The sequence below is a fragment of the Patiria miniata genome, unplaced genomic scaffold (assembly GCF_015706575.1).
Source record: "Patiria miniata isolate m_02_andy unplaced genomic scaffold, ASM1570657v1 HiC_scaffold_19, whole genome shotgun sequence".
In the NCBI taxonomy this organism is placed as follows: Eukaryota; Metazoa; Echinodermata; class Asteroidea; order Valvatida; family Asterinidae; genus Patiria; species Patiria miniata.
Window position 1 is genome coordinate 2,752,726 of NW_024037057.1, and position 24,159 is coordinate 2,776,884.

Below are 24,159 nucleotides of genomic sequence, written 5' to 3' on the forward strand. Positions count from 1 at the left end.
TGTTAAATTTAACGCTAAAGCTTTTCAGAAACCACCGAAATCTACCACCGTTACAGAAATCCACATTGTCTGTGCTGCAATTTCATGGGCACCATGCCCGATGTTGAGTACAAATTGCCGGGCTGATCTTTTCAAGTCCTCAAACCTTTTATGTACTTTGAAGCGATCTTGGAATGCTAGGCTTAAATGCCAATTAACAACAGATTTCCCTTTAAAATGATTAACTTCATCTTTGATTCCTTTCCCACTATTTAAAGGTATCATTTTGATTATTTGAATGTTTTTAACATTATGTCTTCAAAGTTTAAGGCCCGTCTGGTAATAGATGTCACATGCAAAAGGAAGACAAACGTTTTGCATGCAAAAAAAATGAACATTTTAAATTTTTTTTATTAAAGGCGCATACATGGCGATCAAAATGTTGTGTCCGTGCAACAAGGTTGTATCTCCTAAAAAGGGCCGTATTTGAAACGCAAGTTTCAGAATGTCAAAAAGGTTGTATCTCACTTAAAATAACCCCGATGTACACACAAAGTCAATGGACGTCAAGATACGACCTTTTTGGCACGGAGCGTATTCGCGCGAGGTACGACTTTGTTGCAGGATGGAGTTATGACCTTGTTGCACTGCTGCGACGAAAAAGTAAACGTCAGTTAAAATGTGGGGAGGAGGGACCACCTATTTTTCTCCCCCCCCCCTCCAAGAAACAAAAAGGTCCCACCCCTTCTTAAACCGACCTCCAGCACACCATTTCACAAAGTGCTGCAACGCGTCACAACCTGAGTTTTGACGTGTTATACATCACATACAACTCGCGACGCAATGTACAATCCATTTCACAAAACGTGCGATGAGTTGAATGCGGCATAAGTTCCTTGACATTGGCTTACAACACGTCGCAAGTTTGTTGAGAGTTTTCATGATATTGGTGCTGGTCTAGCTCATAGAACTATATTAAATTACTACAGCGCTAACTCGATGTATAAAGTAATGCCTGATGGGCGCATCCATGTTTGTGCACAAACCTATGGAAAACTCAAAATTTTGTACGGCTTTTGTACGGCATATCTGCGTTTGTATTCCATACCGGTGCGTCATCGTAACCGATACGCCCAAAACTGAAACGCACGATCAGCAAATGAGCGTTTCATTTTGCTCTACGCAAACAGCGCAACGCGTGCGCGTCCCTCCACTGCAGTTGCTTTTCGCCGTGACGTTTTTTGAACTGTCATGACGCGCTTAAGTTGTTCGCGTATCTTCTACTTGCGCGTTGCATTTAGAGTACACTTTCAAAATTCAATCCATCTCATTTCATTATATTCTACAAACACGCACATGAATTCAACATGTCTGTGCCCAGGACAGCTTCAAAGCATCTCCGCGCGCAAGAATGAAGAGTTAGCGCTCTAGTAATTTAATATAACTCTATGGTCTAGCTGTACTTTGGAGCTGTTTCAAGATTTGCCTTTTCCAGTCCATGGCTGTACTAATTTACGACAGCACACCAAGCTAAGTTTACTTAGAATAGCTACCAAAAAAAAAAGATTCTGTTTTGGACACAGCCGTACCCCAATTCAAGTAAATTGTTTGTAATATTTTTATTAGATAAATTAGTACAACTTTTTAAATCCTAAACAAAAATCGACCATTGAGCAATGATTGAGCAATGATTTGCATTTGATCACCGCATATATGGCCCATATGTTTACAGCCCTCAGGCGAGCCATTGAACAATTTCTCGATTGTTGATTGGCTCCCTTGAAAAGCCTAGGGAGAAAATAAAGAAAACTTTAAACCGCTGATATGAAATGGCATTGGCCAAGTTCGGGCAAGGACCATTAGTCGACTAGTGGTTGATTTGTGACGTACCTTACACCTGCGCACTGATAGCAACGTGCAAACGTCTCTAGTCTCTAACGCTGGTCAAAATGTCATCGCAAAACTTCTGGATCCTGGCTCTCTGCTAGCGTTATGAATGCGCGCGGCTGTTGGTTACCAGCGATGCAACCAACCCCAGTAGGCTGGTTCCAAATAGTCGACTAGCGTAGTCAACCACCGTCGACTAGACAGAGTTCGGGCAAACGTTAGTTAACCATTGGTCAACTATAGTCCTTGCGCGAACTTTGCCTTAGATGCTAGAGCGCGTAGGCGCGCTGGTTTAAAGGTTGTGCTATTTGCGGGTGCACTATGCGAGATTCACTGTCGATTACTAGCGTCTTGCGCCAAGACTGGCTTCTCATTGCCGTTGTTGGATACGTCTACAAACAGCCCCCTCTCTTGACTTATAGCCTACATGAAGACGTGGAGGCGTCCGCTGGCGTTGCCTCCGACCAGAACGTCCCTGGTCCGGTGGAAGGCGTTGACGGAGCTGACTGATGCAAGCTCCTCATCAAGTAGACTGTGTAGCAGATGACCCTGGTCGTCAAACAAATGAATCTGTGGACGAGGAAAAAGATATTGTAGTTTGGAAAGAATAATACCGGAGTCTTACCGGAGTCTTATATAGCGCACGTATCTACCAAGAATTAGGTACTCAAGGCGCTGCAAATTATGTCTATTATAAAAGACAGGTATATAATGTTAATGAGAAATATGAGACCCATTATGTAGCAGGTATTGCGCTGCATATTGCAGCCACTGCCAGAAACACCGGGGAAAACCACTTATCTTAAGCGATAAGTGTTACTGGGTTCTTTAACGTGCATTTTAATATATACACAAAACATGGGACCTACGGCCTTACGTCCCATCCGAATCGCTAGGATAGCGCTAGGAATGCAAATTAATACTTGCAATGAAAGGAAAAAATTAAAGCGCACGGATGATTGAATTTACCATGTTAACAAATCACCGCATTTATCTTCATTGTTTGGTGGGCTAAGGTCCATGATTGTCCGCCTTCAGTGTGCAAAATCCATAAAACGTGGCATTGTTATAGTGTGGAGACCTAGTGCGCATAATGCCTGGGCCAACTGCTAGCCAAATTTCTAAACATACAGATATATGCAAGCCGCACACCAGCCAATCGGAGTCAACTTTACTAAATCATGACGTCATTTTATTCCCAAATCAGGACTGATGGTTTGATTGGTCAATTTGAACGCAGTGTTTTGTAATACAACAACAGCCGGGTGCATATTGCTTAACATGATGCAAAGTGCGTGACACAGGTTTATTTTATCCATGTCTATGACGCGCAACGGGTGAATGACCGAAGACCCGATATAGAAAGCGCCCGTTAAATTAGGCAAAATCTAGAGGTCAAGAGGCGGTTGTCTTGCATAATTAATCAGCAAATCTGATCAAATGTAATAGACCATGGTGAAAATACATTGACTACCCCCCCCCCCCCCACCCACTCCCAAAACTCACTCTTCTGGGTTTTTCCATGCTGCCAACAACGATCACGTCTTCGCGTCTCGGGTGCCAGTTCGCACGGAAGGTGGTCAACCAACGGCCGGTGTGATTGTCATGTCTACAAAAAAACAGATCGTTGGTCAAAGCAATAGAAAAAGGTTCACGAGTATCAAAAGTGCTCAAAATCTTAAGATGTGTGCTTAACAACTACCTTGACGAAGTTTTAGCTCAGTGAATGCTGTATATTCCGAGAAAAAAAATATACACTGGGATCTTAATTTCAAATCAAAGTTGCAGAGTCTTGTTTTGAATACTTGCGCTCGATATCAGCATCCGGGACACGTTTTCATTTAGCCAAATGTCTGAATTATAGCAAGTGTGTGTGCGTCACGTCAATGCTTGCGCCCTCCCATTCACGGCTTTGCCGAATTAAAAACAAACTACTAATGGAAATTTCCAAAAATACATCTTTAGATGAATGTTTGTAAATGACCTTCGATTTCATATTGTTTTCTTCAAAATGACAGCATGCCAGAACAAATACTGCAACAGGCCAGTGAGCTATTTCATAATAATTAAGTAGTTTTGTTTGTTAAAGTATGCAAATGTTGAATATTCCCTTTTAAGGCTATGAATATCAAACCAACATTTACATGCACAAAATATTGGGCCATAATAATAATGTGTATAGGTAGTGAACTGAAGTATCCAGTTGCCAAGCTTTTGCTAGGTTCACATATTCCCGATTTTTAAGCCGAACTGCCTCGAATAGCGAGTAAATCGGAGAATGGTTCTTGGCTGCCTCGGGATGATGTTAGTTCAGTGAAAGATTGTTAAAGATCGGGAAGCGCCCCGACAACTTTGGACCTGTTTATTGTTATTCTATCATATTATTCTTGTTGTATTCGTAACTACTTCTGGATATTCTTACAACATTCGCACAAGTTTCGTACAGTTATTCTTGGTCAATACAGTCCAGAATCATGCCGAATCATTAACAATGTTCCAAGAAATGTACGAATATTATAACTTACGAATACACTATACGGGCATAATTCTGGGTCATTCTGGATGATTCTGGAGTTATTTGTATAAATCCTTGACAAAATCGCTACAATTTGGTTTTATGCTGTACAAAATTGCAATAACTCAGCTTGCTTCGGCCTGATACGGCTTCCAATCCATACCTAGTTCTCGATTGTTTTTATTTCATTCTCACGTTATTCTTACAAACAGCGAATCAGGGCTAATTTCTCCCGATGCCATCAACAATTTTTATTCGGGATAGATCGGGGTATCTTCATGGCAATAACTTGGGAATGTATGAACCTAGCATTACATAGTTTAATTCAGTAGTGACTAAGAAACTGATAGACTCTCACCTGATTGCTTTCTGAACTTCCATGTTTCCGCTCTCGTCGACCTGAAGAATCCTGTGCAAAGAAGTGAAACGTACCTTCAGTTACAATCAGCCAGAAGGTCGTAGGTTCAAGCCCCTCTCCAGTCAATTTCTTTGCTCAACTTTTCAACTATTTTTAATATGTTAGTCTTTTTTTCCATTAAATTTGCCGCTTGTGATTCTTAAATGCCGAAACGGTTTTGCATCAATTTATAAATGGGCTAATCTTTCTATTTAAGTTGTTTTGTTCTGAGGTTTAATATATATATATATATTTTGGTTTTCTGAAAGGTTTTTCAGGTTTTTAAAGGTATAGTCCCTCATTTGTAATTTCTGCATTTTGTTCGTTTGAAGCAACAAAAGTATTAAAAATCTAAAGAAGGGTGCTGAACAACTAAGCTGATGAAGTTTCAGCTCAGCTTCAGCTGTATACTTTGAGATAAACAGCATTCTGGGATCTCGATTTCAAATCAAAAGTTGCTGAATCATGTTTTGAATTGGGCCTGAATTCTGCGTCTGAGACACGTTCTCACTGAGCCGATTGTAGCTACGCGATGTCGCGCACCGATCCGATGAATTATAGCAGCCGCGTGCGCGTGTACATCGTGCCAACGCTTGCGCGCGCTTCGCCTAATAAAAAAACAGCGAACTACTAACGGAAATTTCGAACGGTAAAGACGCACCGTTGGAAAGGCCTTCTTTCGTTGATTTCTTCAAAAGGACAGCTTGCCAGAGAGAATAATCTCACAGGGAGTTTAGTCCCCTTACTATCTTTCAACCAGTATGTATTTCAACAATAATTACGTCGGTTACTTTTTGGATAGCTGCAAATAATAATAATAATAATAATTTGGGAGGCTAATCATCCTTACTCGCAGCTGGGATGCTGAATTGCGAAGGACGCAGCTACAACGTGGTCGGGCCGCTGGCACGTAAAGGCGCCTCTGGCTGCCGGCCACATCGACCCATATAAGACCACGGAGCACAGCCTGAGATCGAAAGTGTTTGATTTTTCCGGAGGGAGGAAAACCGAAGGGCCCGGAGAAAAACCCTCGTGGCACAGGAGAGGACCAACGCACAACTCTACTCACATGCGATCCGCGGCCAGGATTCGAACCGTGGTCACCTTGGTGAGAGGCGAGCGCTTGACGCACAAGCCACCCGTGATGGACTGTAGCTTTAATTGTGTTGAATGAGGGTCATTCCATGTCAGACCAACGCACTTTTTTACCTCATGTCTTCCGATTTTAATAAAAATGGCTGTGCTTGTAGGTCCTAATGAGCAATGAATACACACCAATTTTTAGCCCGATCCGACCTACCATGTGGTCAGGGCAGAAGCCACAAAAAAATGGCATTTTTAGAGTAAAATACCACCCTTTTGGTATAAATATGTCAAAACTATGGCAATTTTCATCGAATATATGTGAATTTGGTATTAAAATAATGAGGATTGCATGCTCAAATCACTTCTTTTGTCAAAATTAAATTTTGTGAAAAGTAGGTCACGTGACCTTTAATATGCTATCGTGACATTTGACCCACATTTTGTAATAATGTATCATTCCGAAAATCAACGAAATAAAAATAACTTGCTAGAGCATGTCTTCCTCTATCAGAATCTACTAAAAATCAGTTGGGTCTTCAAAATTTACAACTTTATGACTATTTTTGTACAGTTGGTAGTTTACAAATGAGTCAATTTATAGACTTTACATAAGAAATACACCAACACAACTTACTATTCCGTTTCTAAAGTTACTAAAATATATCTTGGTTTGTGAATTTCTCATTCTGAGGGCTGATGAGGTCTAACCAGACTCATAGTGTAAATTATCAGCAGTGGCGCACCCAGGATTTGGCTTTTGGTGGGGGGGGGGGGTCATAAATCGTTTTTTGTTCGAATTTCTGTAAAAGATTGGACCAACAAAAACTAGCCTAAAATCAAACAAACAAATTGACAATGTTGGGGGTGGGTTCAAGCCCCCCCCCCCCCCCCTCCTGGGTGCCACTGATAATTAGTTATCCCACGAGCGCGCTTGGAATATGAAATAATGCAATGCTGCTGTGACCCATATGCCACTCGATGCACTACATAATTCCGTGTTCCACGAACGCAAGTGGGATTTATAACCAATTTATCTTCAAGCAAACTTGATATCAAATGCGTACACGCGGTGAAGATGTACGTGCATACATGTAGTGTATTGGTCCGTTCTGCAGGAAATAACACAACATATGTACACGTACATTTTTAATATCTGGGGTGCAATATAGCTGTGCAATATTATATAAAATCACACAGTTGTTGCTATAGATGGACTAATCAGGGTCTAGGATTCAAGTTTGCTTGAAGATAATACTTAATATTACAATCAAAGTTACCTTTACTCATTCATCACTGTGCTTCTTGAACTTTAATGACTCTCACAGACTTGGCATTTTGTTCCTTTGATATGAATTTCACCTGGACGTGAGTCCGCTGTACTGGGTGAAGGCCTGGTTACTGTTAGTGGTTAGCACACTTCAGATATTCTGATTAGACAGTTTCTTTGGAATCAGAAGGTAGAATTTTGTTTTTCCTGGCTTTGTACTTTATACATAAAAATCTAGATTAATTTTAGTAACTTAAGAAACAGATTAGTAAGTTGTGTTGGTGTATTTCTTATGTAAAGTCTATAAATTGACTCATTTGTAAACTACCAACTGTACAAAAATAGTCACAAAGTTGTAAATTTTGAAGACCCCAACTGATTTTTAGTAGATTCTGATAGAGGAAGACATGCTCTAGCAAGTTATTTTTATTTCGTTGATTTTCGGAATGATACATTATTACAAAAATTGGGTCAAAGGTCACGATAGCATATTAAAGGTCACGTGACCTACTTTTCACAAAATTTAATTTTGACAAAAGAAGTGATTTGAGCATGCAATCCTCATTATTTTAATACCAAATTCACATATATTCGAAGAAAATTGCCATAGTTTTGACATATTTATACCAAAAGGGTGGTATTTTACTCTAAAAATGCCATTTTTTGTGGCTTCTGCCCTGACCACATGGTAGGTCGGATCGGGCTAAAAATTGGTGTGTATTCATTGCTCATTAGGACCTACAAGCACAGCAATTTTTATCAAAATCGGAAGACATGAGGTAAAAAAGTGCGTTGGTCTGACATGGAATGACCCATGAATGTTATTGCACCTCGAGCATCATTTTGAAGGATTTGGCACTAAATAAGATTATTTTTAATATTACATCAATTTTCCTTACAAAAATTACTGCTCACGAGTGCCTGCTTCTGCTCATGCCATGACGAGTACTCGAGTAGATGAAACATCACAAGGAAAACAACGAGTAGCAAAAACTACTCATGAGTACTCGAGTTCTCTCTCGAGTACTTACCCGCCCAGCAGTAGCAATCTTCCCTAAAGGAAAAAAAACAAAACAGGCTTGCGTACCTAATTCTGTCATCATATGATGTCGTCACCACCTTGCTTCCAGTGATAGGGGAGAAGTACGCACCAGACACGGACCGGCCGTGGGTCACTGAGGAGATGTACTGGTTCTTGCTACGTTCCTTGAGCGACCGCAAATCCCACAATGCTACAGTGCTATGGTGTAACAAATAATAAAACAAAAATAGGTAAAGAAAGGTATTGGTAACGGGCATGCAGCTAAAGGCCGCGGTTATAACGTTGAGCCCTGGAACAACTTATTGTTTAGAAATGCCGCGTTGAATTTACAAAATGACTCATATCCGAGTTAAGACTTTATTATTGTTAGTTGTTTTGGCAAAAACAGCCTTTGTTTTCGTTAAATTTATTTTTAGCAGCATTTTCCCATAGCATTTGCACACGTTTGAGCACTAAAATCAATCTGATTTTCTTTTTACTTGGCACAGACTTAGATCAACACCTGCAGGATATGTGCCGAACATTGACAAGTCCGATTGGGTTGAAAGTTGGTGTGTACCTAGACCGGTATATGTGCTTTATATGAAAATTGAAGTGGCGTCATGATGATGTCATCACATGTCATGTGATGTCACATTAACCCTTTTCTTACCATGGGCGACTTTTGTCGACAAGAACTACCCCCATGCTGGTTCCCATGGGCGACTTTAGTCGACCAGGAAACCACACACAAAACATTCTGAACACAGACATATTCACTACTTTTCAGAAAGGCGGCATGTTGATATGTTTGGCTGCCCATACATCAACTATATACCAGCTGAAAGAGTGTTTTCGGATCTTTCTTTTGGTGTGGTTTATACATAGTGTTACCATTACAAAAAAATGAGAAAAGTGCTTCAGAAGTATCCACGCACAATTTGAGGTATGGAGTGCCATTTGGTCATGTGGTGAAATGGCTTGCAGTTTGATAATTAGGACCAGATGAACGAAAAAGGCATAACTTTCTTATATGTGCACATATGGACATCATTTTTACATCACATAAAAGAGTAAGGTTTAAGGAACAAACTTTACACACAACACCTATGATTTCAATCACTCCTTGGCAGTGAAAATCTGGGTTGAAAAAAGTTAGTTTTTGACTCGTGCTCATTTTTTTCACGCTCTAGTGATTCCTGCATGACTGAGCAAACAATTTGGTCCTGGGGAGAGCCAAGTCAATAAACAATGAGGGCATGAAAGGGTTAAAGGTGCATTTTTTTAAGGCATACATCAGCAGAACTAAAGGTCCGATTTGATAGTAACTCAGTATGTACTTTTATTGGGATGTGCAATTACTATCAGTCTATATAACATGACTTGAACATGGAATTGCACTTTGTGGATTGACTCTAAACAGGACAAGCGTATTCTACAGTCGGCGTACATAATGCTATAAAGCTTGTATACGTTATTGTGCGATCACTCATTCTCTTGTTGCACTGACGCTATGACTTTTATGGTTAATACTGTGGCGGGAATATCTGTGACCCGATCCGTAGTCCCTTTACCCAGACAACCTAGCTTAGGATCAGTACCCCAGCAGCCGGGAATGCAGGCCCGTTTGGATGGAAATATACCGCCCTATACGCGTAGCGGCACTCACCCACGCCCCTCAACCTCCAAGATGGACAAGGACAACAATTAAGTACACAACAGTCAATGACCTCAATTACTGATTGATTTATTTACACCGAATTATGTCTTAATGATGGACCTCTCGTTAAAATAGCCTCTAATAAGTGATTGGTCTCTGAGCCTCTCAATTATCTCTATGCGTAGCCTCGCATTAGCCGCTACGGTAAGGCAGTGCTGGGCAGCACGGCGATGCCTGGCTGGGGATAGCCTCGTGAATCCCGTGAACCGTACGCCTCTAGATAGCGTTCCTGTGCGTATTCCGCCTCCACCATCCCGCCCTCGACCGCGCCACCCGGCGTTTCCAGTCTCGATCCTTCCTTGAGGTGGCGGGTAGGTGAGCGCACACTCCCGGCCCCATCCTTCAATCGGCAGGTAGCTGTACATCGCTCCGCCTCCAGTAGCCTCCGCGGACTCCGTGCCTCCTTATTCCAGCCTGACTCCACCGCACCACCCAGCACGCCGTCAGCGCACGTAATAGCGTGAGCTCTTATGAGGGCTGGGTCTCCGTCTGCGTCTACATGTACGTCTCCTCTAGCAACTGCCCCGCGGCCTCTTATATAGGGGCCCGCAGCCGCTAGCGCGCCCTCTTTGGACTCTGCCGCTATAGTAATTTTCGCCACAATACTCACCTGTCAGTGGAACCTGTCACAAAGTACTCTGGCTTGGTGGGATGCACGTGTACAGTTTTCACGTTTCGGTCATGCAGCCAAAACCCACACATATTAGAACCGTTACTGCAGAGGAAACAACAAATAAATTGAACAAAAAAAATTAGTTGACATGCATACTACACAAATGTGCATGTTCAATCTCTTTCTGTTTCTGTTAAAAACATGACAAAGAATACAGATAAGTATGACTGATAATTATTTACAATAAGTGCATCGGACCCGGGTACCCGAGTACCCGACCGTTGATGTCAGGAACCGGTTCCAGATTATGTGATTGGGTACCCGTAACCAACTTTGCAAATAACTGAGTTACTTCTCAGACAATGAAAAAGAAAGGTTTTGAATGTCAGTGGAATACTTTCAAAATGCAAAACAGGATAGTGGAAAACCAAAACCAATTTCACGCTTTATGATGCTTGCGAAAGTTGCAGTTTTCACCACATAGTTAAAGAGCTCACTGTATACACCCTATCTAGCTTTATTGCCGCACCGATGTGGTACGGTAGTAGTGACCTATCGCCATTTGCGAGTTAGCCATGCCCCTTAATAGACAACCATATGGAGTTTTTGCACGCTAAGTTTTTCTTGTCTCAGATTTTGTGGGTTCGCGTCCATTTGTATATCATGTAATTGGACAATACTTCACAAGCTGCGTTGACTTGATTCTAATGCGATTCTACCGCGATGGGTCAATTATCATGCGGACCTTTATGAACAATCTGAACAGCAAATTCCTAGATTTGAATTTTTGGCTTGGGTTTCTTTAACGGATACCCGGGCACCTGAATTTTTTCAATAGGGTACCCGGTTCCTGTACTACCCGTCAATGCACACCCTACTCCAGAGGGATATTTTTTCGAGGGCACCCTGTACAGGTAAAAGGTTACACTGACTTTGTACCTTCTTAGTCTGGAGTCGACCACCTGAACATATCCTCTCCTTGCGTTTTGGCTCACGAGCAGCTTCACGCCGTCAGGGGACAGGAAATCAAAATAGCTGCAGTAGACGTCCCCGTCAATATCTGTGGCATGGATCTAATTCAAATACATAAACACACCAATGAAAATTCAAATCTGGTTGCATCTGTTTCAATGCGTCAGTTTTGTATCAGATGTCTTTGACACATTTAACACCAAATTTTTAAAAGTTTGGAAGATTTGGTCTAACAACATGTAAAGATTAAACTTATGAAATGAAATGTTAGTATTTTTTGTGTTGGGTGTGCACAGGGAAAGCACGCATGCTATGGACAGTGGTGTGAATTATTAGCCTAATGACAACAATAACAAAATGAAAGTAATAACATTCAGAGAAATCAGAGGTTACACTTATAAGCTGCCTTCAGGTTGACCTGTGATTTTCTTGCGCCACGAGGGACCCATCCGTATCGAGCAGAAAAATAATGTTCACAAAACTGCTCACAAAACAGAGAAATTGTGTGATTCTCGTGGAAAAAGCGGCATCTCGACACAAAATAATCGCAACCATGCTCATGCCACCCATGATGCGACAACAATTCCGAGGCATAGATAGTTATGTGACTTCTTTAGCAATAGCGGTTGAAGTGTGTTGATTCACGATCAAACAACATTCCACTGGTAAAACTGTTCATTCAGCTGGTTTTTTTTTTTGCCTCACGCTGATTGGCTACATATCTGCGATTGATTTCCGCCTGTCGGGAACACGTTGCACCAGTTAAAAATTGTTCAACTCTTGCGACTGTCGATTTTGTTTAGCACTGACTGATGCCGATCAGATGTACATCAGATTCTAACCTGCCAACCGATCCCGTTAGCTCGGTGGTCAAGTGGTAAGATGTCTGCACTAGAAAGCAGGAGGTCGTGGGTTCGAGTCCCACCCGAGTGATTTTTTTCCAACTTTCACTCAGGAGGTAACACACTGAGTATACAGTGTTTATACGTCAGTGAAGTGCAAAACCTAGTTTGATGTCGATCATCTTAGTATCATCGCAGTTTCGCTTCGGTCGCAAAAAATCAGCGATAGGGGTTGTTCCTGACGACCATAGCTCATTAGTCATAGGTCGTGAGGGCGGCTTTAGAAGATCTGATTAATTTCTTGCAGAGTGAGTAACAAATTGTATCCTTTTGACTCGAAACAATTTTTTTCCAACCTCCATGAACAAATGGCACACCAAGTTTCACTTTAAGGGCCATCCATCCAACCCACCAATAAGCCAATTTAGTATTTCAATTGTACACCTGCATTAAAATATAAAGTAAGCTTCACTTACATGTACTCAGGTTAGCTAAACAAACTCGCCCATTGCTGGGAATGAAATATCAAATTGGATTATTTGGGTGGCATGGCTGGCTTGTGCGTAAAGCGCTCGCCTCTCACCAAGGTGACAACGGTTCAAATCCTGGCCACGGATCACATGTGAGTAGAGTTGTGCGTTGGTTCTCTCCTGTGCCACGAGGGTTTTGCTCCGGGCCCTCCGGTTTTCCTCCCTCCGGAAAAATCAAACACTTTCGATCTCAGGCTGTGCTCCGTGGTCATATATGGGTCGATGTGGCCGGCAGCAATAGGCGCCTTTACGTGCCAGCGGCCCGACCATGTTCTAGCCGCGTCCTTCGCAATTCAGCATACCAGCTGCGAGTAAGGATGATTAGCCTCCCAAATTATTTTATTATTATTAGATAGATGTTAGAAGACAAATGGTCTTTCTCACCTCGTCAAAGATGCCCCTCTCAAAGTCGCCACAGCGGACCGTGCCATCATAGCTGCTGGAGTAGAGCTTGGTGGGGTTGCCATGGGCAAATTGGAGGCAGCTGACAGGACGGGAATGCGGCTGAAATAGGTACACACCGTCATCACCGTCTTGAGAGTCCTTTAATCAAGAGCAAATTCCACACAGTTGCTCAGAACAGAATTAATTACAGTTAAAGGTATAGTCCATCATTTGCAGCTATCCAAAAAGTAACTGATGTAATTATCATTGAAAAGCATACTGGTTTTAAGATAGTAATGGGACTAAACTCCCTGTGAAATTTTTCTTTCTGGCAAGTGGCAAGCTGTCGTTTTGAAGAAATCAATGAAAGAAGGCCCTTCCAACAATGCGTTTTAAGACGCATCGTTGGAAATTTCCATTAGTAGTTCATTGCTTTATTCGGCAAAATGCGCGCAAGCCTTGACACGACGCACACGCGCGCGCAGTTGCTATAATTCGTCAGATCAGTGCGCGACATCACGTAGCTGCAATCGGCTCAGTGAGAACATGTCTCGGACACTGAATCAGGCCCATTTCAAAACAAGATTTAGCATCTGTTGATTTGAAATCCAGATCCTAGAATGTTATTTTTCTCAAAATAGACAGCTGAAGCTGGGCTGAAACTTCATCAGGTTTGTTTTTTCAACACCCTTCTTTAGACTTTGAGCACGTTTGCTGCTTCAAACAAATATAATTCATAAATTACAAATGGTGGACTGTATCTTAAAAGCCTAACGTACTAATTCATAAATACCTGAGACATTTTACCTATTCTTATTGGTTGAGAGCCAATCACATGGGCAGTCTTAAACTGCCGTCTTAAACAACGCTAAACGACCTTTAAAATGTGCGTCTGAAACTGCGCTCTGCACCACATGCGCGCAGAAGGCGCCATGCGCCAGCTACTGCCTGTACATTGCCAGTGCGGCACACACAATAAAAGTGTCCTGATCTGAGCATGCAGTAAAATAGTAGAACAAAATCATTAAAAAGTTGTCAACTTTTCGGCTTTTTATGGCTTTCTCAAAAATTGATTGGGGATAATAATGTGATGGAGCAGTTATACATTGTGTAGGGGCGGTTTGCAGAATTTTAGGTATGTTTTTAATTTTTTTTCGGTTTTTGCTTCAAAAATCTGAAAGGAATCGGAGAGGCTTCCAGCGAAATGCCAATGAGGTTAAATCCAAGTTAACAAAAAAACGAAAACTTATTTTTTTTAAAAGAACTTACCACGTCCCAGGCACCAATACCCCCTGTTTTGTCACCAGCACAGGCGATGATTTTGGATGGAGAGGGATGAATGGCGACCGAGCTAATTCGTTTTTTCGTCACCTTGGCGAAGCCTCCTGGACCCAGACTTAAACTTTGCAATGTCTTTGTGAATGTGGCAAGGTCCGGTTCCTGGACTTCTTTCTTGGGCGACTTGTTTGGAGACTTTGAGAGACTCGTGATGGATTTGAACAGGCGCAATGCCGAATTCTCCCCACCGTCTTCGCCAAGGTTGATGGGCTCCATGTCAAAGGGACCTGATGGCTTCCGAGCCTGGACCAAACAGATTTGAGGACAAACTAGATTTATGTTTGTGGGCAAACACATGGCTGTTTAGGCAATTTCTTGTATCTTTAACACATCCCGGTCTAGGTACATACCATCTTTCAACCCAATCGGACCTGTCGTTCTGTAGATAAAGGCCTTCAAAACATGCACCTTCACTGTAACCTCACATTTCATTTGATGACGTCATGATGATGTCACTTCAATTTTCACCTTTAACACATCCCGGTCTAGGTATACATACCAACTTTCAACCCAATCGGACCTGTAGTTCTGTAGATATACCAGGAGGACTACAAAACATGCTCCTTCACTGCGACGTCACATGTCACATGATGACGTCATCATGACATCACTTCAATTTTCATCTATAACACATCCCGGTCTCGATATCAACCAACTTTCAACCAAATCGGACTTGTAGTTCTGTAGATATAGACCTTCAAAATATGCAACTTTAGTATGACGTCACGTGTCATGTGATGACGTCACTACAATTTTCATCTTTAAACACATCCCGGTTTAGGTACATATTAACTTTCAACCCAATCAGACCGGTGGTTATGTAGCTATAGGCCTTCAAAATATGCACCTTTATTGTGATGTCACATGACTCATGATGACGTCATGATGATGTCAATGTTCGGCACACAGCGGCAGGTGCTGGTTCAAGTATGTGCCAAGTATAAAGGCAATCGGATTGATTTTAGTGCCCAAAGTGCCTTCCATGATGAAAACGTCACAGACATCACACTTTCTTTCATAATGCTGCAACTGCACCCCCCCGACAAGAAGAATACATACGTAAAGATCTTCAGCGTAGACAGGCTCAGGTAGTTCAGGCAGTGCCACTCCCTCTGGATCCATCCGCCGGATTCGCAAGGAAAGAGGTCGTCTGGGGAGGACCTCTTTCTCTTTAAATTCTCTGCAAAGAAAAAATTTAAACATGTCTGGAAACTACAAACTCTCTTAAACCCCAGTCGCACATTTACTGTTGGAGCTACGAACATCCACGGTTTACCAAGAATCAACGATGAACCGTCGAGATTTTTGTGGAGAAATCGGCTTTTTAAGAATGCACTACGGTTTAAGGACGGATAGCCACGACTGTCCTATGGTGGTTTCTCTATGGATACACCACGGTTTGTCAAGAATATGACCGATTGGCGAAGAATATGGACGGTATTACTAAGAATAATGACGTTAATGCCACAGGTGTCTGCGATTGGGCCACGGATGACAAAGGTTCTCCTACGAATAAAGCGTGGATATTGGCAGTACAACCTTAGCAGAAGCCTAGCACATCCGGGCATATACACAGGACATTCGTAGCGAATTCGTAGAGATTTCTACGACGAATGAGCTACGAATCTCCAAGAATATGTGTGAATATCCACGAAAAACACTATGAATCAGTACGGTTGTCCTACCGATGTCCCACGGTTGCACTACGGATTGATTTTCATGACGTTTCGCCACAGAAGTTATGAACAGTTTAAAACTTCCGTAGCCCCTTCACCAATGCCCAACGAAGATGACGGATAAGTACGGATATATGTATATGTACTAAGGATGAATATGGTACTCCCACAGTTTATCGAGACTTTCAAACCGTGGAGATCTGTAGCTCCAAACCGTAAATGTGCGATTAGTGCTTTAGCTAAAGTTGTGTTGTAGTCCAGGTACATGGAGTGCCGTGGCCTCGTGGTCTGGGGCATTGAATTCGTGGTCTGTGGGTAATTCTGCAGGTTGTGGGTTCGAGTCCAGCCTGCAGCTATGGTGCGTGTGCCCTTGGGCAAGGCACTTTGTCACTCATTGCTTCTTCCCACCCGGAAGTAAATCGGGTACCTGTGGGGTACTTGATTTATTTCTCATACAGTAAACTCCAGCCAAGTCGACATCGTACAAATTGCCAAATTGCTCAAGTCGGCCGTCTGACAAAATTCCTGATCGTTTTTGATACATTTCCATGGAAAGTTTTAGTTCTAGTCAGCTGTTATAAGGCGAATTAAAAAAAACAAAACATGTTTAGCGTCCTGCCTTTTTGAAAAAAAGGAAGCGGTAGGCCCTTTTTTTCCCCTCTGCAACAGATAAAGAGACCAAAATGATGTCACTGAACTATTTTCCAGATGGCCGCAAATTTGACTTTTTAAATGATCACCATTGGACTCAGGAAATGCCACAACAGCTTTATATGGGCTATATGCAATGGATAAAGACACCCAAAATGATGTCACTGTTGAAACTTTATCATTTTTTCGGTTTAACAAAAAAGGAGGCGGCCTCCAAAAAGGAAGCAGGCGGGGACACTAAACATGCTTCTTTTTTTTATATTTTGCCTAAGTCGCCTTTTCACTCAAGTCCGCGTGTTACTCTCGGTCCCCTTTCCACAAAAGTCTCTGATAAGTCAAATGGGCAAGATATTCATATACCAAGAGGACCACCAGCAAGTGAATGCAGTTACAATCAGAGACCATGGACAAAATTGGGGGATGTTCCAGTTGTTCTCAAGACTTCTTTTATTTTTAAGGTTAGGCTGTTTCCAAACTCAGAGCCGAATAATGGGATTCAAACCAAATTTTCTAAAATTCAGATTTAAATCCCACCAACATATGAAATAAACCATTTACTTCACACTTGCATGTAAGCAATTAAAGCAATAAGGCTGTTCTTACCTTTTAAGGCCTTTTGTAGCATTTTTCGCAGATTTTTGCGACATATTTTCCTTGGTCTGTCAATTTCAAAAAGAAAATATGTATAAAGACAATCTTCCAAAATCATTATTTGAAATTTAGGATGGTACAAACAACTCTAAACGTAAGACAGATCATTTGAGAAATATCAATTGAAAGTTCAAGCTCGATTTTCGAGGAGTCAAAATGTTGACCCCTGAAATTTGTTATCGCGAGAATGTATAGCATAAAAACGGCTCACTAAAGTATGATTGTGTGGATGTTGATATGCTACTTTTAAATGCTCTTTCAAACTGATATAATTTTATGAATAATGCGTTGTGTAGCATCATTTGTTGCTTTCCACGACGCAGTGTCCCTTGAGGTCAGACAAATATGCCTTGTTGCCCTCAAAAAGGATTTATTTTAGTGGAAATCAAAGCTTCTCAATGTACCTTTGCAATGCCCAGGGAAGCGAAAAATTTGGCGTTCTCCTGAATGTTCTGTAGTCGCTTCTTCTCGTATGCTGACATCTCCCCCTGGAAACGGAAGAGCAGAGGAAATTTTAAAAAAAATAGGGCAACAGAATTTTTTGAAACAATTTTGTAGATTACAAAAAAAATTGCATCCTAAACTATACGGCATCTCTATTGCAAGAAACTTGCATAAGCAGGAAACTTGCATTTTCCAACTCATTCTACAAGGAGGGTATAGACCTTTATCATGCTGCCACCATTTCAGTCATATTCCCTGTATCCCATAACAGTACTGAATGATAATTTGTTTTGTGCAAAAAGGAACCAGACTATTTTGTCCTTCTCAGCCGCGCTTTGGTTACATTGATTTGAATGAGGAAAAAGTCAATTACTGCAACATGATAATGGTGTATTGGCATGTTGAGCTGAAAAGCAATTTAAACAAAATGACACACAAACTAGAGGTCGGAGCCAACGACGCATTGTCGCTTACGTCAGATTCATCTGAATCTTCATCGTCACGGATACGGTTGCCAGGCAACACTGCCTCCTCCGCTTCCTCCTCCTCCTCTTCTTCTTTTACTTCCTCCTTGATTTCCACTTCTTCTTTCCTGACATTGGTGGACTTGATTCTAGCTGATGTTCTCTGTGGCTGGAGGACGTTCTCATGCTTGATGCCGTGGGCAACTTTCTTCCCGGATGCCTCTCCACTGATGCTGCCAATCTATTAACAATCCCATAAAGAAATAACGGAACAGAAATTCATAGCGACAAAGGAAATCAACATTTCAAAGCTTATTGTCAGACAACTCTAAGGGATCCAGGATGTTTTTTTCAGAGAATGAGGTTATGGACAGCAATCCCAGGCGGAAGGGAAGGGGGGGTGTGGATATTTATATCTTTGGGGTGAGGGTGAGGGATACCAATGGCAACCCATCATCATCAATCATCAAAGGGCGGCCGCAGATGCAACCAAACTCTTCCAGACTCTCTTGTCCGCCATGGCCCTGGTGATGTCATCAACGTGCTGGCTCACATCATTGCATACAGTGTCGACGTAGTTGAGGGGTCTCCTCCCTCTGTTGGGGCAAGGCAATCCCCAGCAGATGAGGTCCGAGATAGCTTGCTCTTTGGCTCTGTAGCAGTGGCTGGCAAGGCAGGCTCTGCGTTGTGCTAATGTAGTTGAGATAGGTTGGATGCTGCCGTATATTTCTGCCTATGTCTTACGTTCCTTCCAGGAAATGGTTTGTGCTCTTATAAGGAGGCGAGTGTAGTTGCCATCTAGTCTCTGTTTGAGCTGCTCTCATCAACCTTCCAAACTATTTTTTTTTCTTTGGCTGGGTGTGGGGTGGGGTGGGGGGGGGGGAGGGCATATAGGGTAAGACTAAGAGGGGGTCTCTTTGCCCCAGGGATAGTCGGACCAGTTTCTATCATTTTTTTTAATAGACACCTTAGGTCTACTCTGACCTCTTACTAGGGTTGATTATATGCTGCAAACTAACTACATGTATGTGCAAATGCGAGGTGATGTTATTAACCCTAACTCCCCAGCCTAATTTATTAGGAACCATACCCATTCTGGCAAATTCCAACACCCACATGGGAAATTGTACACACACAAACACATTGTTGGACTTTGTTTCTGGAAGTACATATGCCAACATGCCAACCCCAGTGTAAAAGACCATCAGTTTAGGGGAACTTTCCCTATCCCAACAGATTTAAACAAAACCTGTTGTTGACTTTGATGGGTTGAAATCAGCTAGGGTTAATAAGTAATTATAAGAATGTTGCATCCTGACAGTGACACATAGCCCATAGGCCCATGACTAGGTCAGTCATGTTTCTAGTAATCACAAAAAATGTGGAAAATACATGAACCTGGGACTGACATGACGGAGAAACATTTCCAATTTTGTTAGAAAGTACGTAGAAAATGGGAAAGATTTCCATATACGAAGTTCACTCCACACCTTGTGTACAAACCCTATGAGATTGGACTGAAAAATTCTAAGTGTTTTCTAAGAAAATGCTTGTATTTTCTCACTGCTCAAATTGACTTTGATGACATGAAATTGCTATCTGGGGGCTTGTTAGTCAATACAGAGGAAAATTAGTGAACTTTGTATATGGAAATCTTTCCAAAGAATGTAAGCAACTCTTGATATAATTTGTACACAACAAACAAAAGAAGTGGCGTCTGATTACTTGATTCCTTCCAAATGTTTAATGTATATTATTATAGGCCTACATGTACATTGACATTCGCAATCGTGATTTTGCAATATCACAACATTACGATAACATCACAGTTTAAAAAGCTGCATTACGGCTGCCATACTGATAGATGCTCTTTGCTACCAACACTCAATGACAGAATAACAGTCACAGACATGATCACATGCAAAGCTGATAGACAGTCATCATGGTCATGACAGATGGCAGAAATGTCAGACATCAGAAGCAGTTGCCCACACCATGTGAAAAAAGGGAGAAACGACCAGATGAGAATCCGGAAAGCATGGAAAGAATGATGCATCTTAACACCACTATATAATAATATAATATAATATAATATCTATATCAATCATGTCAATATCTCAACGAACATGACAAAAGCCAGTCATCATGGTCATTGCAAAAATGTTGAAAAGACATGCATTTTGGGAATGAGATCTGGGGAAAGATTTCCATATACGAAGTTCACTCAACACTCTGTGTACAAACCCTATGAGAGTGGACTAACAAATTCTAAGTTTACCAAGTGTTTTCTAAGAAAATGCTTGTATTTTCTCACTGCTCAAATTGACTTTGATGACATGAAATTGCTATCTGGGGAGTGGGGGCTTGTTATGTTATGTTAGTCAATACAGAGGAAAATTAGTGAACTTCGCATATGGTAATCTTGCCTCAATGTCAAAGTGGCGTCAAGATACATACATTCTTTCCGAAGAGACTAGCTACAACTTTCAACTAATGAAAGAGCACAGCAAATGGAAAGTCTATTCCATACAAAATTACCATGTCGGTGCATAGATCTCCCATCATGCCCATTGACAATGACATGGGCGAAAGTTTCGTAACGACAACTTGTGGTGTCCAAAGTTTCGAGTTCGACTGCAAACCATCATGATTTCTCTCCACCAAAACACCCACATTTTGCCTTACCCTACGTTTCTTTGACACCGGACTCACTGCTGCACTGGGCGCTCTCTTCGTTTGCGGAATTTTCGGCATGATTTTCGGAGTGGATTTGTAGAAATTTGCGGTTCCTAACATTCCTGCACGGATTGCGAGTGAAATTTGTTATGTAAGATCAATCGGGCGCGCGCTATTCCATAACACGCGCGCTTTATTTCCACATGTCATGTCACTGACCTTAGTGGTCCAACCTCGTCCCCGGTGTTTACTCTATCTTCACCCTCGTAGTCGTAGAGCAGGTGATGGGAGCGTACTTCTCAACACCATCGGACCGAGGCTGCAAGGTGCAAGCAGTTACCAGTCTGTAATCGAAGACGTGTAGGTACCAGACTTGACCTCCCTCTGTTTGCGCGTCATATATTTTTAGCACTGCACCAGACTTAGGGGAATACCCGAAAACGTAACATTTTGCAAATTTTGGGCTGGGTTTGAGAAATCTGGGAGTGGGAATGTTCGATGTGAGAAATTCATTTCTCCTCACCGATCTGCGCCGCTGTGTGTAACTTCTTGAGCTGTGATGTCTACACAAGCCAGCAAATCTACTAAAGACGCTCCTTCTAAACGTTCCTCCCGACTGAAACTGACAAAATCTCGAACCAACAACAGCGGCAAGAGCAAGAAAAAGAGCCAGGTAAAAAAATCTCCAGTTGCCAATCAAAATACAAAGTCAAACAAGTTGACTATTTTTATGCCTGTAATATGAATAATTTTAATACTAAATACTAACCATGCCTTTTTAGTTTAGATCAAAGAAGGCCTGCTGCAGGCAATTGACATCTTTGTTAATATAATATTTTGATTGTGAATTGTTCGAATATTCTTCGCAATCTTTGTCATGTTTGTCATGTTTGACTTTGTAAAAAGATGGAATAAATGTTGGGCGCAATTGACCTATCCTGGTAGAATCACGTTAGAATCGCGTCCACGCAGCTTGTGAAAATTGTCCAATTACAAATGGACGCAGAATGCGCAACATCTGAGCAAACTAATAAAACTTGCTGTACAAAAAATCCATAGGGTTGAAGGGGCGTGGCTAACTCGCAATGGGTCGATTCTGTAGGATATCTCGGACTTTACTTATTTTACATGTACCTTTTGTTAAAAAAAATCCTTCAGAGTTGTGGATAAGAAAGAAAAGGTGTTCGACTGGTAGTGGTAGCCCCACTCGCACCAGCACTAGCAGATTAGTGTGGCGTCGGTATTGCTGCGTCTTTGGCCACACATTAATACGCAGACCAATCTACTGAGATCTGAGGAGATTGTCATTTACTGGCGCATACTGCGCTTACGGTACAAGTAGCTCTACTGAGAACTTTGGTACCCTCCATACTAACGCTCCACCAATTTGGCATACTTCGGTGACTGGTACACGGCAGCATTTTGTAGGCTACATACCCACATGAGGACAAAAGGCCCCCCCCCCCAAAAAAAAAAAAACGGTAAAGAGAATACAAATGAGAGACACAGTTACCCTGGTCGGATCTACACATTCATGACATTCCATAAGACCCCTTAAAGTGTTCCAAAAAGCGACAATTTTAGAGGAAAAAAAACGGGCAAAATAGTCTGAAAACTTACCGCTCAATGTGCTTGCCGTGTTGTTCAGTCCATTCTCTGCTCTTCAGTAAGAGGGCGCCCTCAATCATATGAAAATCAGACTCTATGAACATCGGACTCCTTTTCCCTTTTACTGGTTAAAACCTGTCATGTGATCGGGCGATCACCTCCCAATTATCTCCCAATTAGTACTACCAATGAGTCCGTATTTCATAGAAACCTACATGTAAATTCACACTACACCTGTCTGGCGACTGTTGCTTGACTTCGGTAATCCTCGGTGTATAGTACGTATGAATAGTCTCTGGTGGTGGACGTGTAAATTATACACGTTTCATGTATCAGTTGTCCCCATTGTCCATGGCGGTAGACCGTGTGTTGAACTTGAACTTGGCCACTGTACATGGCCTGTCATCGTAGCAAATAATCGCTCCATGGTGGGGGCCTTGGCATAATGCAAAATAAGTTACGGTGAGAAGTATCGTACTAACTTGATCGTACTACACTTGACTCTCAAGAGTCAGTATTCGTGTTGTTTGACCTAATTTTAAAATTTAGCCGATATATCTTGTCTTTTTCATAAACTTAGTATTTTTTTTCGGCCCAAAATAATCCTGCCGTTAAGTGGTTAAGAAGGATGCATGATGAACAACTACATTTTTTTTCATAAACTTAGTATTTTTTTTCGGCCCAAAATAATCCTGCCGTTAAGTGGTTAAGAAGGATGCATGATGAACAACTACATGTACATTAACCCTAACAGAACTCAACCCATCAAACCCCAACAGCATGTATTGTTGGAATCTGTCCGGATGGGTACAGTACCCCTAAACTGACAGTCTTTTACATTGGGTTGGCACAACTCCAGAATCAAAGTCAGAAATGTGTGTACACAGTTTCCCATATGGTGTTGGAATTTGCCAGGATGGGTATGGTTCCTAGTAAATCATGCCAGGGAGTTAAGGTTAAAAACTTGTTGAAGCTTCAGTTCACTGAAAACTATGCATTTCTGGAGGTCTCATAACTACCATTGCTAATTAAATGCACGAAAAGAAAAAACAAAAAACTGTACAGGTCTACATGTACATCTTCTTAAACTACATGTACATCATACATGATTTTGTTTTCTTCCGAATGATACCATTTGGGGTACATTATGTGAAGAGTTTAAATGCGATCGATATCCATTTAAAAAAAGTAAAACATTTGCAAGGTTATAAAACATTAATTTAACCCTAACCCCCTAGGCCCTTTTTGCCAAGACCCATCCTCAATCCTCCAAAATCCTCACAAATTTTGCAACAGCACCTAAATTCTTCAAAATTGTCAGACAGTCCTGCCTTAAAATGCATTCATCCTCAATCCTCCAAAATCCTCCTCATCCCAAAATGTTGCACTCGTGTTTAAATGAAGGATAATTAACTGCCTAAATCCTTCAAAATCATCA

The 24,159-nt window shown here is 41.6% G+C and overlaps 1 protein-coding gene across 2 annotated transcripts; it reads right to left on the reverse strand.

The window, feature by feature from the left end:
- Positions 1-2,029: 2,029 nt before the first annotated feature.
- Positions 2,030-21,346, reverse strand: LOC119725326 (WD repeat-containing protein 76-like). 2 transcript variants are annotated; one of them, XM_038196714.1, is made up of 13 exons: positions 20,976-21,346; positions 18,448-18,678; positions 17,934-18,017; positions 17,482-17,537; positions 15,611-15,731; positions 14,483-14,794; positions 13,214-13,372; positions 11,425-11,558; positions 10,483-10,587; positions 8,219-8,371; positions 4,740-4,790; positions 3,373-3,475; positions 2,030-2,436 (listed from the first exon to the last, which is right to left on the reverse strand). In XM_038196714.1, the coding sequence occupies exons 1-13, from the start codon at positions 21,231-21,233 to the stop codon at positions 2,290-2,292; spliced, it is 1,914 nt and encodes a 637-aa protein (XP_038052642.1). In that variant the 5' UTR covers positions 21,234-21,346; the 3' UTR covers positions 2,030-2,289. The 2 variants fall into 2 exon arrangements, with proteins under 2 accessions (XP_038052642.1, XP_038052643.1); XM_038196715.1 differs by having other exon boundaries at positions 21,123-21,345.
- Positions 21,347-24,159: the final 2,813 nt, after the last annotated feature.